The sequence below is a fragment of the Sorghum bicolor genome, chromosome 1 (genome assembly GCF_000003195.3).
Source record: "Sorghum bicolor cultivar BTx623 chromosome 1, Sorghum_bicolor_NCBIv3, whole genome shotgun sequence".
In the NCBI taxonomy this organism is placed as follows: domain Eukaryota; kingdom Viridiplantae; phylum Streptophyta; class Magnoliopsida; order Poales; family Poaceae; genus Sorghum; species Sorghum bicolor.
This window is the reverse complement of record NC_012870.2, coordinates 72051640-72070181: the sequence shown is the minus strand read 5'-3', so window position 1 is coordinate 72070181 and position 18542 is coordinate 72051640. Positions and strand designations below refer to the sequence as shown.

Below are 18542 nucleotides of genomic sequence, written 5' to 3'. Positions count from 1 at the left end.
GGAGGGGGTTTATCGAGAGGTTAAAAGGTCTCGACATGACTATGAGTCCTATTGATGGCCTGCATTAGCTTAGCTTTGTGCAGTATAGTTTGTATACATTTCTGTAAAGTTTCTTATGCAGGCTTGTATCTTGCTCAAAGCTACCCAATGCAACATTAGCTAGTTACATTTCTGTAAAGTTTTTTTTACACGCGTGTAGTTACTCTTATGTCTATATCTCTAGATTTAAGGTGTATATGACCGGATGAAATGTATATAGACGAAGTATATGATCATACTAGACCATCTAGGGTGATATGTATGTTAAGTATGTATGCATACATAGAGTACGTGGTTATACTTATTGTATATAATATAGTAGTGACATTTTAGTAATATATTAAAAATATGAATTCCTTTGAAAAAATTCGCGTGGTAAGATCTAGAGTATCTTAATATGAGTATATATACATACTCAAACTGATAAACAAGTATGAAAATATACACAATGTAGTTTATTGAAGATAAGAGTAACTACACGTGTAGAAAGATACAACTGATGACACAATAAAATATTTTAACATCCTCTACTTTTACTAGAAACATGAAACATTTAATAGAACATATAAAGTGACTATGCAATAATAAAATATAAACAAATGAACATAAATTTATTAGGTGTGACTTGTCTATATAGGACAACTAATACAAAGGCACTGTATATGTTTGTTGTATTAAGTTATGTTGCATAAAGTCTCTAATCTGCACAACTATTTGTCTTGGCCTTATGATGTAGTTTACTCATGTTTGGTTACTTGCAAGTCTTTATTTTGTCTAGCCCTTATCTCAAAGCCAGCCTCACATTGTACACCAGCTCCGCTATGCAGCGCAAAGCACATTCGTAGTATAACTGTATATAGGATGCTATCCAAGTGATCAAACACCAATAAATTGTATAGCTTTGTCCAGGTAAAAACTATATCCTAGAGGTGTAAACAGTATGGATATTTTCTCACTGATCAACCAACGGGCTTCAATACCTATATGAAATGTACCATATCCGTAAAATATACGAATTCACGCTGTTTGGCTCGCTGAAATTCAGCTGCTGTTGCTGATACTGTTGTGAGAGAAAGAGATTATTCTTTTACCGATAAGTTCAAGCGTCATTTCAAGGTACTTAAACTATATATGATATCGATATCCATTCATATCTTATTCAATATATAAATAACTAAATCTATTCGTAGTACATATCCAATCTGTTCCACTCCTGCTATACTTCCTTTGGTTAAGTTTATAAGGCGTCCATGTTCGTTTTGATGAATTTTGGTTGCTGTTGATTTGTTGTGAGAGAAAAATTCATTTCCTTTGCTTAGTGCTGTAAAAAGGACGATAATTATTGGATAGCATATTTCATTATAAATCTAATAGTGTCAAATTTATACTCGTACTACAATAGCGAAGGAGCATGTAGCCTAGTGGTTACAAGAGTCTTAGTAGCAACTCATGTTATGAGTTCGACTCCCCTGGGTGTCTATGGTGACTTTGTTAATCTTTAGGATTTGCCGGTCTAGCCTGTTTAGTCATGGCTGAAAGTATTGTTCGCTGATTTGTTGAGAGAAAAACACTGCTAAATGTCAGGTAGATTCAGTACATAAGCTTAAGCAAATAGGCTGGGATAGGGTTCTCATCGACAACGAGACACCTATGATGACTCTGTCAACCTTGAGAATTTAACTGCCCAGTCTTCGAAGATATTCATAGAGATTAAGTTTACATACGTGCGTTCATAGACATGAATCTACGTGCGCTGTGAGTGTTTGAGTTCGACTCGCAAAAAATTATATTACAATAAAACAATATTAGATAAATATTGGTCAAAGATTATAAAGTCCGACTCTAACATCCACGAAATGACATATAAACTGAGAGCTCACCTTAATATAGATACAGTACTCAGATCTTAGCATCTTCTTATTATTGGTCTGGGAGTGGACCTTAGCTCAAATCTCAATGCGCATTAACTCTGTTATTAACGGATCTAGAGCTACCAGTAAGGTAGCAAACCAGCCTTCTGATTAGACGCCCTTCTGGAAATCATATGACCAGAAAACTATGAATCCAGTTAAAATTTACAAAAGTTTGACTTAAGATACGTACAGTAGGTAGCAACTTTTTTTTTGCCAAATAGGTAGCAACTTTTTTCGGCAATAATGGATGTGTGTCTGAATTTTTTTTGTTCGTCTCAGGACAACTAGTATCTCATAGGATCTGAAACGGGGAAAAAGGCGCGCAGAAACTTGAGTTGGACTCAACCGGCCGCTTGATGGTGTCAAACCGACGGACGCACCAAAGACGTGGGTTCGCTCGCGGACCAATACCATCACGCTCCGTCGCCACCTTCCACCACCCGACCTGAAAACGCCATTCGAGGAGTCCAGGCCAACCCGCCCCGGCCCCGACCCCGACCCAGGCCACGCCACTCCTCCAGATCTCCCCCTCCCTCCATCCCCTCTCCCCTGTCCGTCTCTATTAAGCAGCAAGCAAAGCGCCACTCGCAATCCACCCTCAGGGCCTCGCTCGCTCAGATCTCTCCGCCCGCGCCTGCGTCCCCTTGTCCGCGTCCCTCCTCCCACCCCCCAAACCCTCGCCCGCCTCTCTCGTCAACGCCGCCCGACGAGAGCGATGGCGGCCTCGCCGGCCCCGGCCGCGGCCGCAGCGCTCCTCGTCCTCCTCGCCCTCGCGGCGGCCGGCGGCGTGGCGGCCGACGGCTCCGACCACCGGTACAAGATGAACGAGCCCGTCCCGCTCTACGCCAACAAGGTCGGCCCCTTCCACAATCCCAGGTGAGGCCTCGCCCTTCAGATCCCTGTCGTGACGAGTGGTTCGTGGGTGCTGGGGAGGGATCGGATCCGTTGGATTCGTGGGATGTGCGGATTATTCCTGCGCGATCTCGTGGGCAAATGTTCGGGTGGGGTTTGTGCCACTTCGGTCAACGCCGACAGGTTTCCGAGATCTAGGAGACAAAACCGGGCTCCTGTAATAGGGAGCGAATGGAATTGCAATTGATTCAGTAACCTTATTAGGACCTTCTCGGAGGGTTTAATTTGCTTCCTATTGGGCCTGTATAGGTATAGTGCCAAATTATGAATTTTACAGCTGGTCTGCATTGAAAATAATTTCTTCGAGCTGTGAATCTGTTACTGTTAGGCGTTGGATCTGTGGTAATGGAGAACAGTACTCGTACAGGCTAATATAGGTTATACAGCTGAGGGGTTTGCCGTTCTTACATGGTTGCTTTTCCTTGCAGTGAGACATATCGTTACTTCGACCTGCCTTTCTGCTCTCCTGGTCAGTTTGTGTTAATTTCAAGTCTTTTGCTCATTACCGAACTAGCAATGATTAAAACCTGTAGTATGCTAATCGACTGTATCCACTGCAGAGAAAGTGAGGGAGAAGAGTGAGGCCCTTGGTGAGGTCCTCAATGGGGATCGGTTAGTTGATGCGCCTTACAAGCTTGATTTCCGTTTAGAAGTTGAGTCCAAGGCAGTTTGCTCAAAGAAGCTTACCGTAGAGGATGTAGTGAAGTTCCGGAATGCAGTGGCAAAGGACTACTACTTCCAGATGTACTATGATGATCTCCCATTGTGGGGGTTCATTGGTAAAGTTGAGAAGGGAGGCAAGGCTGATCCGAGCGAGTGGAAATACTACCTGTACAGGCACATCATCTTTGATATCCTATACAACAACGACCGGGTGATCGAAATCAATGTGCACACTGATCAGAGTGCATTGGTTGACCTGACGGAGGATAAGGAGACCAATGTGGAATTCCTGTACTCAGTCAAGTGGAAGGAAACACCAACACCATTCGAGAAGAGGATGGAGAAGTATTCCAGCTCCTCCAACATGCCACACCACCTGGAGGTTCATTGGTTCTCAATTATAAACTCTTGTGTTACTGTCCTCCTCCTCACAGGGTTCCTTGCAACAATCCTCATGCGAGTATTGAAGAATGATTTTGTCAAGTAAGGGCCTCCCATCTTCATTTGTCTCTGAATATGAGTAATTGCATTCTTGTTGACGATAACCATTTCTATCATAAACAGTAACACACTACAAAAAATTCCATTTCCATTCAATTGTTGCCTTAAATAGAAAAAACATAATTGCCCTATGATTTATTTTCTATTACCTGAAGTCAGGTCCGACGTGTTCGTGTTTTTGTGATATACTCCTATTTGAACTACTACAGTACTTTTCGACATCTGTTTCTTTCAATATATTCTGCTAACTTCATGTATAGCACATCCAACCAAATAATATTTCATCTCTATATGTTTTGGACTGGAGAAATTGTTTTCCTTATATTATACCTCTACTCATGTGCCTGTATATATGTTGGTAATTTATATTATGCATTAAGTAATTAGTATTTTTTTGGGTGGAACTGATTTTATCTTAGTTGAATATTCTTCAACGAACTAGTATCTCCCATTTATCAAAATGAAGCATTGGCCTATTTTAAGTTACTCATAGGTCTTTTTGAATGATGTCATCTAATCATGTCAATTCATATTACAATAAGAAAATGCTTGGTTTGAAACAAATGATGACCCACCAAGAAAGTATGTTGAACCTATCCCTTTTCTCCTGTTTAAATCATGTTATTCAGCGATAGTGCACAAAATGTGTTAGCAACTTATCATGATATAATTCAGTTGCATGAACATCTGTATGTTTATTTAATTTCAGTTGCATATATATACACCTGTATGTTTATGTTAGACTGTACATTTTCACTTGAAGGTATGCTCATGATGAGGAAGCAGCTGATGACCAGGAAGAGTCTGGATGGAAGTATATCCATGGTGATGTCTTCCGGTTCCCAAAGAATAAGTCACTATTTTCTGCTGCTCTTGGCACAGGAACTCAACTATTTGCCCTGTAAATTACTGTGGCTATTTTCTCTCTCTTTATAATATTTGCAGGGCTGAAGTGATTCCTCCAGCTCATTGTTTTGACAAGAAGATATCTAACAATCTTTTCTGTGGCATCTCTACAGCACAACCTTTATATTTCTTCTTGCACTTGTTGGAGTATTCTACCCCTACAACCGTGGTGCACTATTTACTGCATTGGTTGTCATCTATGCACTCACTTCAGGAATTGCTGGATACGTTGCTACCTCTTTCTATTGTCAGCTGGAGGGGACAAACTGGGTATGTACTGCCTTTACCTTATATATGTATGTGACCAAATTGAAATACTTGTTTTTTAATGGTAGTAATGTTGCATTTTGCCTCCATCTTCAGGTGAGGAACTTGCTATTGACAGGATGCCTGTTCTGTGGACCTCTCTTCCTGACATTTTGCTTCTTGAACACTGTTGCTATTGCTTATAGTGCAACAGCAGCATTGCCCTTTGGCACTATCTGTGTCATTGTGCTCATCTGGACCTTGGTCACATTTCCTTTGCTTGTTTTGGGAGGTATTGCTGGCAAAAACAGCAAAAGTGAATTCCAAGCTCCTTGCCGTACCACAAAATACCCCAGGGAAATTCCTCCGCTTCCCTGGTACAGGAGAACTGTTCCACAGATGGCAATGGCCGGGTTTTTGCCTTTCAGTGCCATATACATCGAGCTATACTACATCTTTGCTAGTGTCTGGGGCCACAGGATTTACACAATCTACAGCATTCTGTTTATTGTCTTCATCATCCTCCTTATTGTCACTGCATTCATCACTGTTGCACTGACATACTTCCAGCTTGCTGCTGAGGACCATGAGTGGTGGTGGAGGTATGCTATTTTCCTTTAAATCTTGCTTTTGAATGAATACTTACGTCAGTGTGCTGGTGCAGTGGTGCTCTTAGAAAATAGTTAACATGGAAAAGGATTTATCAATCGAGTAGCAGATTATATTACTTTACTAAGTCTATTATATCACTGTACCCTACTACAAGCCTAGAAGTAATTCTTGTGGCCGGTTTATCTGAATTTTATTGATTGAGTAGCAGATATATATTTTACCGAGTCTATTATATCACTATAACCTACTTCAACTTGTTGAGAGCCTAGAAGCAATTCTTGTGGCCGGTTTATCTTTTTGCCACACTAATAGGATTCCTGATTAATTCTCCCTTCAACAAATGTCACTGGAGGTAGTTAAGCAAAATGTCACGCAGAGCATCTATTATCTGAATGACATAAGAAGTCAGCTGCTGAAATCTATTGTAGCACTGAATTCAACTGTGTGATATTATGTGTGTAGAGTGTAGATTGCTTTTAAAACACAAAATGGTTGATCAAACAAGTATCCTGCCCCTTTTAACATTTTGTATCAAATGGAGCACTGATTTGTTTTGTGCTGCAGGTCATTCCTATGCGGAGGATCAACTGGATTTTTCGTGTACGGCTACTGCCTGTACTACTACTATGCGCGATCAGACATGTCTGGCTTCATGCAGACATCTTTCTTCTTTGGCTACATGGCCTGCATCTGCTATGCATTCTTCTTGATGCTTGGGATGGTGGGCTTCCGTGCGGCCTTGTTCTTTGTCCGCCACATATACAAATCTATCAAGTGTGAGTGAGCGGTTGTTGGAAGATGAAGAGCAGCAGAGTTGTACCCGTTTTTGGTGCCCACTGAGAAGTCTCAAATATAGAAAAGGTTAGCTCTCGCGTGCAACAGGAGCAGCTAGAGATTGCCATGTTTCAGATTAGGCCATTATTTATAGGAACAGGTAATGAACCTATAAATTTGTTCTGTTTTTGTGACTGCTGTGATAAAAATCGTCTTTTCCTTCGTCCTATGTATTATCTCCTAGTGACGTCAGACAGTACTATAACTTTTGTTGGAACCGTGACATGCTGAATATCTGTGGAATACCCATGTTATGTTGTCATATATATTCTCTAAAGCATATAATAATAATAGAAGTGTAGAGACGATGCCTGAGGCACGTCCATTTGTACGTGTATCATTTTCTTGTTCATTGTGGAGTGTTGATATACACCCCCAGACTTTCGGTACTCCTGTCGCGTATTTGCATATTGCTTTCAGTGATGCTTTCTCAGGATTGTGGATCGAACACCTTATAAACCTTTTGATTGGTTCCTTTTATTTTAAAAAAAATGGTACCTACCGCCTGCTCATCTTTCCGTAAGCCGGCCGGCCCCTAAAAGCGAGAACATGAGCGGTGAGTGCGAAGTAGCCGATTCGCTTGGCAAAACGGTGCAGCCGCAAACCTTGCAAGTTGCAACGCAACTCTGGTTGAGGCTTCGCTAGTTGCTAGTCGCTACGCGGTACTAGGTACTTTGTACAACCGGGCTTGTTTGTCCCTCCGGGGGCTTGGGACTTGTTTAGTGAACACTGTAGCATTTTATTTGTATTTGATAAATATTGTCTAATTATAGAGTAGTTAAGATTAAAAGATTTGTCTCACAAATTATAGACAAGCTATATAATTAGTTATTTTTTAATCTATATTTAATTTTCTATGCATCTGCTGTAAGATTTGATGCTGAAATTTTTTGCAAAACTTAAACATGGCCTGTTTGCAGCTCACCGAGATCGCACCCTGACAGACAGCTCGCCAACCAGGCAACAATCACAGTCGCAGGCGACTGAAATCGGACGTGCTTGGCCAGGCAGCCTGGGGACACAACCAAGGTTCCTATCGGATTCACGGATTGTTGTAAAAAAAAAAAGTTTCTATCTATGCCGGAGCGGCGAGTGATATGTCGCATGCGGTGCGGCGTGCTTACGAGATGATATACTCGGCGACGCTGACGCAGCGCGGGGGCGCGGGGACGGACGGCATGAACTTGCCCAGTCTCTCAGGTCTGAGCGATACAACAAAACCGCATGGTGGCATGATCTGCGCCTCTCCCGGTGGTGAGTGCCCGAGTGGTGACCGTCGCTGTCTCTTTTTCCCTTCTGCACCAAACCTGCACGGAGTATTTTGTACTGATCCGTCACGGCTTCCATGAAGGTCCGGCGAGGTGGACGGAGGTCGCGTGACCGACTGACCGTTGCCGGCGACGCCAGCCCAGACCCACCAGGTCCCCCCTCCCCAGCCGTGCCCGCGAGTATATATCTGCCGTGCCCACCGCATGTGTGGTAGTAGCCCAACACAACACAAGTCAAGTCAGTCCGAGCCCCGCAGGTGTCGACACCGCGCCGCGAGGGTGGGGGGAAGGGGGGAACTGGGGACCATGAGCGCGCCCGGGCGAGCTCCGTGCGGCCTGCCGCGCATCGGGCTGGGCACGGCGGTGCAGGGCCCGCGGCCGGACCCCGTCCGCGCCGCGGTGCTCCGCGCCATCCAGCTCGGCTACCGCCACTTCGACACGGCCGCGCACTACGCCACCGAGGCGCCCATCGGGGAGGCCGCCGCCGAGGCCGTGCGTGCGGGGGTCGTCGCCTCCCGCGAGGAGCTCTTCATCACGTCCAAGGTCTGGTGCGCCGACGCGCACCCGGACAGGGTGCTCCCGGCGCTCCGCCGGACGCTCAGGTGCGTGCGCTGCTTCCTCTTCTTCCTTATTCTGCCTCGGGCTTGGATTTCGCTGCCGCGATTGCCGCGTCTGAGATTTACATGCTGCTTGATTCGTGCACGGATGGACATGGATCGTGAATGGTATGCTTGGGTTTGATTCAGATTTGGGAAAGGAAGTGGGACTCTGTTTCTAGTTTAAACGTTGCCCTCGATAATCGTCGTTTCTAGGCCGCAGCATACGCGACAGTCCCTTCTTTATCACATTCTGTACTACATATGGACAAGCCGGGGATAAGTATAGTTGGTGATTTAAGTGTAGTCAGTGATTAGTACTCCCAAACAACTTTAAATTTATATAGGAAAAATACTACTATTTAGTGTTAGCAGTAACCAAACGAAATCTATTTACTCTGCTGTATGACATGAATTTAGTGGTTCTTTTTTTTTTTGGCTGTTTTTAGTGCCTTCCTGCTTGAATTGTTGTAATAGTATTATGTTAGCAGTAACCAAAGTAATAAATAGTCGGCTATAGCTGTTTTATATTGTGTACTGCTATTTGTACTCATGTTCAATTTAGCTCTTTTAGCTCGGTTTTAGCTTTAGGAGAACCTTGTAGCTAAATGCCTATAGCCTGCTACCTAAGAATTGATTTCAGTACAGTTGGGTGGATTGTCGTATTTGACGGTGCTATTGGTCCCATTCACTTGTAATCTACGAAAGTATTTTTCTTTCATAGCAAATCAATGACTCTCTTTTTTTTTTGAGAATCTTTTTAAAGACGTACATCGGAGTACCATGCGTCCCTAACAACGCAACCAAATCGTCAGCCTACGTGGAGATGAGTGAAAACAAAAAAGAAAAAATAATAATTGGCTAACTGGACCTCCTAGCTAGCAATGTGCGGTTGGTTTTGGTTTTAGGCCTGCCTGAGTGCCTGACCGAGGTATTATATCTCCATTCGCGCAACCATCCAAATGCAGCAATCTCCAGATGGAGTACGTGGATCTGTACATGGTCCACTGGCCCGTGACCATGAAGGCCGGGAGGTACACGGCCCCCTTCACGCCCGAGGACTTCGAGCCGTTCGACATGCGATCCGTGTGGGAGGCCATGGAGGAGTGCCACCGCCTGGGCCTCGCCAAGGCCATCGGCGTCTGCAACTTCTCCTGCAAGAAGCTCGACACCCTGCTGTCCTTCGCCACCATCCCTCCCCTCGTCAATCAGGTCCGCCCGGTCCTCCACTTATTACTCTCAGCCGACTCTCGCCGTCTTTTTCGTTGTAAATTCAGCATGGACCGATGCAGACCATTGGCAAGTTTATCTCTGGGGGTAATAATATAATAAATATATAATGACAGGTTGAGATCAACCCAGTGTGGCAGCAGCATAAGCTGAGGGAGTTCTGCCGGGAGAAAGGCATCCAGCTATGCGCCTACTCGCCCCTGGGCGCCAAGGGCACGCACTGGGGCAGCGACTCGGTGATGGACTCTGGTGTCCTGCACGAGATCGCCAAGTCCAAGGGCAAAACCGTGGCACAGGCACGCACAGCATCCTCCTCTACCTCTTGTTAATTGACAACCTAATAAACGGAAGTATTATATAAGTACTGACAGAATGCTCTCTATGGACACTCTCTGACATGCTTTGCACGATGGATGGATGGATGGATGGAAAAACAGGTGTGCCTGAGGTGGGTGTACGAGCAGGGCGACTGCCTGATCGTGAAGAGCTTCGACGAAGGGCGGATGAAGGAGAACCTGGACATCGTGGGCTGGGAGCTGACGGAGGAGGAGAGGCAGCGCATCAGCAAGATCCCCCAGAGGAAGATCAACCAGGGCCGCCGCTACGTCTCCGAGCACGGGCCCTACAAGTCCCTCGAGGAGCTCTGGGACGGCGAGATATAAGTCAACGTCCGTTCTGCCTGCAGGCTAGCTGCGCCATGCATGACGACGGACCGAGAGGAGCGGAGCTCCCCGTCATCACAAGTCACAAGGAGTGGCTCGTTCGTGCTCAATAATGGTCTTTTTAATTATGTCCTTTCCATCTGCAACAAAAATGATGATGCTCAGCTGTGCGTGAAATAAACTAAAAGGATTTCGGGTTAGTGTAACCACCCTAGCGCCAGGAAAATTAAACCGACCGAACTAGCAATAGCTAGCACAAGGCACACGAAACCTGTAGTTGTCCCTCTCGAAGAACCGAATGCCGCAAAAAAAAAAAAAGTGCGCTCGCACTTGCGACCTGCGGCTTCGCTTCGCCGTCGGCCACTCGGTGTCCCCGTTGACGACCGCCGCTTCCCCGGCGTCTCCGCGACCTGCTTGATGCTCTCGCACGCGCTGATCACTTCACACTTTGATCAGCCACGGGCCACGGCGGCTCATCATGAGTAGCGACCTCACGGCCGGGAATTGAAGCCGCCGTGGGCCGGCCGGCCCAGGGCACAGGGCCTAGCTTTCAGCTTTGGCTCGCCAGGCAAGGGGGCCTTGGTGTCGCTGCTCCTGCTCGTTGCAGGACCAGATGTCTGTGCTTCAGAGTTCAGGCTTGCGTGCTTGCTTACATTGGTGCAACCAAAGAAACATAAAAAAAAAAAGAATCCGAGAAAAAACAAAAGCAAGTTTGCAAGGCCGCGAGGGTATCATTGCGCCATCTCTTTATGGAACTGCTACTATATCGCCGAGCATCGCCAAGCATGTCTAGATGCTTGCAGCGTGCTAGGACGTTGTCTAGTCTAGGGAATATTTGCTTTCTAGCTTGGTCAAACAGCATTGCCAATCTTATCAGGGTAACATCGCTTTTTTAACCTGGATTATGATCATGGAGAAAAGATCGAACGAATTGTACTCCGGTTTACAATGTTGCCAAGGAAAAACGTATGAGAATTTGTGTAGTAACCATGGCAGTAAAGCTTAAGCGCGCAGGTCCCCAGGCGAGAAAGAGAGAGCATATTCTCTGCAGTAAAAAGGACCATGGCCAGCATTGTGTTTTTTCACAGAGCATTCAGCGCCGGATGAAATGGATGGCCCTGGCGTGACCGACTGACCGTGCGGTAAAAAGCTGTACTACACGTGAAGAACGCAGGCCAGGAGTAAAGGCGTTTTTTGGTCCCTTTTGCTAAAGTGTGGCGGGAGGCGGGAGGCCATCATCCTGCTGTTGCAATGCCCACTTTTGCAGGGACGGAAGCACAAGCACTGATGCCAAGCCGACGAGTAGCAGGCAGTGCAACCTGCTACACCCGGTCCAGTACAGTATCGGGGGCCTAGCTATCCAATCTGAGGTTCTTTGCTCCGCATATTTAGTACTTCTAATTCTCATAAATTCTAGATGGATTATTCTTTGAGCTTTGCCATAAAGTGATGCATTGTCATTTCATCTAACAAAACTACAAAAGTTTAGATTATGATTCTGTGAAATCATTCGTGTTTTTGGTCTCTTCTTTGTCGAGAACGAATCCTAGGACATTGGACCATTATACTTACAAATAGCTAGTTTGTTCTTTATAAAAAAAAGATCAGTTATAGATCGAAGGGGGAAAACAACAGCGGGACAACTTGGAAGAGTGGTCAAGGTCTAACATACACACATCTATATGGATGTATAGGCAGCATGATCTGATTGTTGTATATGGAAGCAGAGGATATGGACTCTAGGATGACATCATTACTGCCTTCATCGCCCTTCACCTTGAATGTTGTGAAATCCCTAGTTGTTGAGGCGGTAAGGCTGAACTAATGCTCCCTAGGCGAAATAGGAAGTAAAATGACTACTTTTCTTGAGAGTTCTTGCCCAAGTCAAGAATAAATCTTGTATTAGACCACCACCAAGTAGATCGATCTCGTAGCCAAGAACCTTCCACCCAAGTTTTTCTCTATTGTCATGAGTGGGATCTTTCCACTATACACACTCTCTATCCAAGTGACATCTCACAGTGGTGTACTCAACGCTGATAGTCACTCGAACTCTGATTTGGCGGTCTCCCACAATGATTTGAAAGGGAGGTCAATTTTATCGGCCTACTGAAGTAGAAGGAGAGACTGGGTAGTGGGGAGCATGGAGATCGATGGAGCGGTAGAGGCTGACCTATGACACTACCTTTGTGTGGGAGCCATGAGGAATATACCATGGCATGTGACGTGGAGGCACATAGTGGGATGGGACTAGACCTGTATGACATGCTATGCCATGTTTAGGGAAGACAATTGCGGACTTTGAAATTGGCCTTTTGAGAGAGTAAAAAACGTGACCCAAATGATACCACAAGACATGTTGAGGGACATGAAAATTGAATTTTGAGAGAGTTCACAAACTTGAATAACATCTCGTAACAAAGTTGAAGGACCACACTCATGTATTGTACTATAAATTCAGTCCAATATGTGATGTACTACTCTCTCCATTCCATACGTAGGTCATTTTGGTTTTGATTTTCTAGATGCAATAGTTTTACTCCTCATTATTAATTTTTAGGTTGTTTTGACTTTTCTAGGTACATAGTTTTTTGTTGTGCAACTATATGTATGCTGTCTAGAGACACAACACTTAGTACATGCCAAATTGTAAGTTGGTGAAATCCTGCTACTAGCTGGTTTAGTGCTTGCGTCACTAGAATCCTTGAGCATATAGCTGACAGATGGCGGTGTAGTGTGGAGAGGCAAAGAAGTGCAATATATGGATGGGAATCACAAGCAAGGAAGAGATGCATCATGCATAGAAGTCTAGAACCAGCAATTTTGATTAAGGGAAGCCAGACAAATGTGTACATAATTATATGTTTGAAGATTTGAAGAACTTAAAAAACACCTTCTTAACAAATTCATCATTTAATAAAAATGGGTGAACTTGATATTTCTTATGCTATAAATACCAATATTTATGTATGTATTTAAATGAATCTACTGTGTTTGGTTGGGGGTGGGGGTGTGGGGGGGGGGGAGGGGGGTGGGTGTTGTTGTTGTTGTTGTAGAAGCCTTGCTTTCCGAAGATGACAAAATGGAGTGGAATCTCGTAGACACTTGAGTCTTTTGACGTGCATGATCTCATTCATACCTTTACGAGGCCAAAGTTGCAAGTTGTAGCACCCTAAAAACCAAGCGGGTGCGTGGTTGCATTGCATGCATGCAGTAATGGCTACAAGACACGATCGACACAAGGCCGGCCGGCCGGCCTACATACGAATTAGCTTAGCTAGCTCTACATACACAATCTCCAGCCGCGCTGTGCATGGCATGCACGAGTGGTGGAGCTAGATGCCTGCTGCTCCAAAGCCCCCGCCTCCTCTGATAGAGTCGCAGGCCATCGCGGGGCCGGCGTGTCCCTCGCCGCCGCCGCCGCCGCCCCTGACGACGGCCGCCACAGCGAGCGAGCGCTGGCGGCACGCGTGGCAGGTGACCTGCGCGAGCAGGAGCGCGGCGTGGTCCCGCAGCGCGAACGCCTTCTCGAGGTCGGCCCGGGCGCGCTGCCTGGCGCGGCGGGCCTCGTCGAGCGCGCGCTCCGCCGCCGCGGCCTCCCCTCGCGCCCGCTCCCGCGCCGCGTCCGCCGCGGCCTTCTCCTCCATCGCGCGCCGCAGCTCCTCCGCCTCGGAGTCCTCCTCATCCTCGCCGACGACGGCAGCAGCGTCGGCGCCCGTCGCCGTGACGATGGGGCCGATGGAGAGCTGCAGCTTCGTCGTCGTCGCCGCCGCGTGTGGTCGTTCTTCTTGTTTCTGGGACGCGGTTGTGGTGGTGGACAGGGAGGTGCTAGTCAGCGGTGGCGCTGATGACGATGCCGCCGCGGAGGAGGCGGGGAGGAGCTGGAGCTCCGGTGGCGGCGGTGCTACCGTGGCCGGATGCCGCGGGACGGCCGGACGGATGACTGGGAGCGCCGACGGCGGCACGGCCACCACCGCCGCCGCCTCGCCGCGCATCCGGCTGGAGTTGCACGCGTCCTGGTGCTCGATGAAGCTCTCCACCCTGCACCGAATAAAAGCACATTATTGATTATCCATCATTATCAGCTCCTCACTAACGTAACCACCCAACTTTAATCGCCCGCACCGCACACGGTGATTGTAGAGGCTGTGCGTTCGCTGTCACAATCACGAGCAGGGGATCGCACATGCGTGCGCGAGATGGCAAAGCCCCTTTGCACCGCCACCGCGACGCTAGGTGCCTTCCTGGGCGGGCGCGCGTGAGAGGAAAGAGACCGCACGGCGTGCATGCATGATTGGCTGATCGCCTGCACGCTGACTCGCGGCGCGCGAGAGCCTAGATGAGACCGACCGGTGCGTGCCGATCCAAAAACAATCTAGCTGAGCGAGCGGCAATATGATTGGCTTCCACTCGAAGCATCGATTCAGTTCAGGGGACCGACAGCTACAATACATGGCTATGCTCTGTGTGGCGCTAGCTACATGTATTTTTATATATACATGCAACATTATAATTTCGTCAGTATTTTTTTGGATGCCATATACTTAGCAGCTGATTGTAACATGGAACGAAGCAGCTACGTAACAAGGATGATATCAGCTAGATGAGCGATGACATGCATGTGGGGTGCAAGTTGTGTGTGAGGTCCCATGCATATGCATGGAGATCGAAAGAGGCATATATCCGGGCGGTGGTATATCTATGCGCTGGTCAGTGACAAGAGAGTGTGGCTGCCAACGCCAATTATTAAAGGTGTTAGGCCATGCCGATGTTGTTGTTGTTTTGTAGGAAAAGGAGGCGGACGGAGCAGAGCACATGGGCGCAGCGCAGCGCAGCGCGGCGGCCGTGGTGCGTGGTGCACTGGTGCTCGTGTGTGTGTGTGGGTGTCGCCTGTACTTTGGTGGATCAGACCCAGGGGGTCCGAGGAATGGAGCAGCTTGTCTCTACTAGAGAGCCTTTGACGGCCACTCGCTGAATGCTCAGCTGGTGTGGCTAGTCTGGTCATCAGTTCCCAACTCCATTAGAAGAGAGTACATGTTCACCTGAGCACATATGGTCAAATTAAGGCCTTGTTTAGTTCCCAAAATATTTTGCAAAATTTTTCAGATTTTCTGTCACATCAAATCTTACGGCACAGGTATGAAACATTAAATATAGGTAAAAAAGATAACTAATTACACAGTTTATATGTAATTTGTGAGACAAATCTTTTGAAACCTACTTAGCCTATGATTGGACAATATTTATCAAATACAAACGAAAGTGCTACTGTTCACATTTTGCAAAATTATGTGCTCCGAGTGCAGGCATATAAGTATGTAGGCATGCATGTCAAGTTTTTTTTTTAAGTTTTCACTTGTCAAGTTTGCATGCACAACTATAATAATGATAAAATTTTTATTTTAAATTATAAGTCATTCTAATTTTGCTAGATACATAAATTTATTATATATTTAAACATAATAATAATATATATGCAGATGTGTAACCAAATTATGTACCTCGAAAGAATAGAACAACTTATAATTTAGAACGAAAGGGCTAAATAACTCAAGTATGCACATCATTTCATTAAGGTCGTTAAGGATAACAGTGAAACTAAATAGCATGCATGCAATGGATTGATGGATGCATGTCAGATTCTCTCTTGAGTTTCCGTGAGCTAGCACAGTGGGGAGAAAGAAAAACGCATGCGCCAAGACAGTTCCTGGTGGATGCGGCATCGCTGTCGCCCCGTCGCGTTGGAATTTTCGGTCCTACCGCAACCCGCCACCGAAACGATCATATCCCACTGCACTGTGCACATTTGCAGTGCCACCATCGATATGATCTGCCTTTTTTTTTGTGTTCTTGGCAAAAGAAAATAAAGATGTCATTTCTTCCTCCTCATCACTTATTAGTAGTGGATATTAGATACTATGGAACCCACTCGATCGTCATCAGCTATATATTCGGTAGCTGAGCTCGATAGATAGATGGATAGATATCATGATTATGATTAGCTAGCAATAGCATGCAAGCAAATCATAGCCCCACCAATGTCCGTACGCATGCAACCACTAGTATATGATGCGTGGTCAGCTTGCTATCGCTAAACAAGGGATCAGACCCTAATTAATTGGTGTCGGCTGCCCTGCTCATGACACAGGCATCCAGGCACCCAGGGCCCTACTCGCAAGCCGGCCTGCCGGCACCAAGCTTTTGTCTTATCTCCATGCAAGCCTGTCCATCTCCGATCCCACCGGAACGATCGATCGAAGCGGCAGATCATTTGGACCACCACCACCGGGTGTTCGTGCGTGGTTTCGTACGTGCGCATGCACGTATGTATATATACGCGTGTGCGCGATCGATCGAGTACTAATCTTCTACGACAGTTCTACTACATACTAGCTATACTACGATCCTGGGAGCATATATATATATATATATATATATATATATATACATATACATATACACGTCATTAATTAATTAAGTGGAAAGGATCGATCGGAGGATGTACTGTGTGGATATATACCTTGAGAAGACGCGGCCACAGTCGCAGGAATGGCCGCGGGTGCCGCAGGTCTTGAGGTGTGCCTTGTAGTCGGACTGCACGGCGTATCCCTTGGCGCAGCGGGCGCACACCCACTGCCGCCGCCCGCCGTGCTTGCGCCGGAAGTGCTTCTTGATGCCCACCAGGTCGCCCAGCGCGTGGGCGGGGTCGTGGTGGAGGCAGCTCGGCTCCGGGCACACGAACACGCGCTTCCGGGGGGCGCCGCCGCCTCCCGCCGTGCTGCTGCTATTAGCGCCGCCACCGCCACCTGCTGCACCGTCCTCGCCGCCAGCAGCAGCAGGCGGCGGCGCCCGCTTCACGAGCCGCCACGGCACCTTGTGCCGCCGCCGGTGCATCTGCAGGTTCTGCTCGCGCTGGAACCCCTGCCCGCAGATCTCGCACACGTACCGGTCCGACTCCAGCAGCGTCCGCGGCGACAGCGCCACCACCTCTGCATCGGGGTCTGCACGTATACAAAGCAAGCAGGGGTCAGTACGGTGCACGCATTAGCAAAGTGCGCGCCTGCTTGATGATAGATAGTAGTACATCATGCATGCATGCAAGAAGATGGATCAAAGAAACGCGTCTATATATCCAATAACGAACGACGTATAACCCGCGCGTACCCGGCGTGCCGGGAGGGCGCCTCTTGCGCTTGGCGGGGGACGGCTGCTGGTCGGTGAGGCAGGAGGAGGAGGGAGGAGGTGGCGGCGGATGCGCCGGCGGCGGCTGCCGCTGCTGCTGGGACGCCGAAGGGGACGACGAGGAGGTGGAGGAGGAGACCAACATTTGGTGGTGGCTCTTCACCAGTAGTGCCATGAGCGTTAGAGTGTTTGCTTCTTTTAAGGGGCTAGCTAGCTGATGAGATGAGTGAATGCCCTGGCCAAGCAATTAAGTTAAGGTCTCACTACTCACACTAGCTACTACCAGCAGGCAGCCTTGCTTGGCTCCTTTAATTTCCCGGCCTCTCTTGGTTCTCTTTTTGCTCCTTAGTGGGATAGAGGTGCCAAGGGAGGCTTTATGGGGTGGAAAGCTTAAGGTGCGTATATGGTTGTGTTTGTGTGTGGAAAGGCTTTGGGGGCATGGGGGGATCATATATAGCTAGCTTGAGATAGAGGGGGTGGTGAAAGAGAGAAACAAAGGGCTTTGTCTATATCTCTTTGCTTTTGTGCGCTGCTGCTGCATCGGTGTGTGGGTGTGCCCCCGGCCCCCCTTTTTTGAAGGGGGAATGTGTCTCATATACTCATTGGATAGGCAGCTTTTATCAAGCCTTTGTTTGCTTGTTTTAATTAGGGCTTCTCTTTGAGATCATATCGGTAGCAGATGGGATCATGAGATCGAGTACTATTCTCCCTACTATCGATCCTCGTCACACCAATTGATTATGGTGGTTAGCTTAATCTGTACACACATATCCTTTGCATCCATCCATGTGTCCGTGATAACTGCCGGGTACCTAAGCTACCTATAGTGTCTACTACTACTAGTAGAACATTTTGTTTTCCCCTTTTTAGTTTCCTTCTTTCTTCTTGGGCAGACATGGTTTAGGCAGTGAGATAATGCATGGAAACTTCTCCTCATGCTCTTGCATGTGGTCTTTATTTAGTGTTGTGTCGTTATAC

The 18542-nt window shown here is 47.0% G+C and overlaps 3 protein-coding genes across 3 annotated transcripts; 2 read left to right on the top strand and 1 right to left on the bottom strand.

The window, feature by feature from the left end:
- On the top strand, positions 2457–6957 carry LOC8078875 (transmembrane 9 superfamily member 3). Its single transcript, XM_002468158.2, has 7 exons — positions 2457–2828; positions 3293–3333; positions 3425–4010; positions 4792–4929; positions 5048–5204; positions 5298–5782; positions 6357–6957. The coding sequence occupies exons 1-7, from the start codon at positions 2668–2670 to the stop codon at positions 6574–6576; spliced, it is 1788 nt and encodes a 595-aa protein (XP_002468203.1). The 5' UTR covers positions 2457–2667; the 3' UTR covers positions 6577–6957.
- LOC8056832 (probable NAD(P)H-dependent oxidoreductase 1) lies at positions 7863–10588 on the top strand. Its single transcript, XM_002468157.2, has 5 exons — positions 7863–7880; positions 7978–8496; positions 9459–9702; positions 9837–10016; positions 10158–10588. The coding sequence occupies exons 2-5, from the start codon at positions 8099–8101 to the stop codon at positions 10380–10382; spliced, it is 1047 nt and encodes a 348-aa protein (XP_002468202.1). The 5' UTR covers positions 7863–7880; positions 7978–8098; the 3' UTR covers positions 10383–10588.
- LOC8078874 (protein indeterminate-domain 16) lies at positions 13488–18103 on the bottom strand. The gene is made up of 3 exons (XM_021457085.1): positions 17547–18103; positions 16903–17383; positions 13488–14423 (listed from the first exon to the last, which is right to left on the bottom strand). The coding sequence occupies exons 1-3, from the start codon at positions 17737–17739 to the stop codon at positions 13718–13720; spliced, it is 1380 nt and encodes a 459-aa protein (XP_021312760.1). The 5' UTR covers positions 17740–18103; the 3' UTR covers positions 13488–13717.

Coding starts and splice junctions, on each gene's coding strand:
- LOC8078875 (XM_002468158.2), top strand. CDS start 2,668: ATGGCGGCCTCGCCGGCCCCGGCCGCGGCCGCAGCGCTCCTCGTCCTC. Junction 4,930..5,047: donor GGAACTCAACTATTTGCCCT/GTAAATTACTGT, acceptor GCATCTCTACAG/CACAACCTTTATATTTCTTC. Junction 5,783..6,356: donor GACCATGAGTGGTGGTGGAG/GTATGCTATTTT, acceptor TTTGTGCTGCAG/GTCATTCCTATGCGGAGGAT.
- LOC8056832 (XM_002468157.2), top strand. CDS start 8,099: ATGTGTGGTAGTAGCCCAACACAACACAAGTCAAGTCAGTCCGAGCCC. Junction 8,497..9,458: donor GCGCTCCGCCGGACGCTCAG/GTGCGTGCGCTG, acceptor ATCCAAATGCAG/CAATCTCCAGATGGAGTACG. Junction 9,703..9,836: donor TCCCTCCCCTCGTCAATCAG/GTCCGCCCGGTC, acceptor ATATAATGACAG/GTTGAGATCAACCCAGTGTG.
- LOC8078874 (XM_021457085.1), bottom strand. CDS start 17,739: ATGGCACTACTGGTGAAGAGCCACCACCAAATGTTGGTCTCCTCCTCC. Junction 17,384..17,546: donor GCGCCCTCCCGGCACGCCGG/GTACGCGCGGGT, acceptor GTATACGTGCAG/ACCCCGATGCAGAGGTGGTG. Junction 14,424..16,902: donor TGTGGCCGCGTCTTCTCAAG/GTATATATCCAC, acceptor TATTCGGTGCAG/GGTGGAGAGCTTCATCGAGC.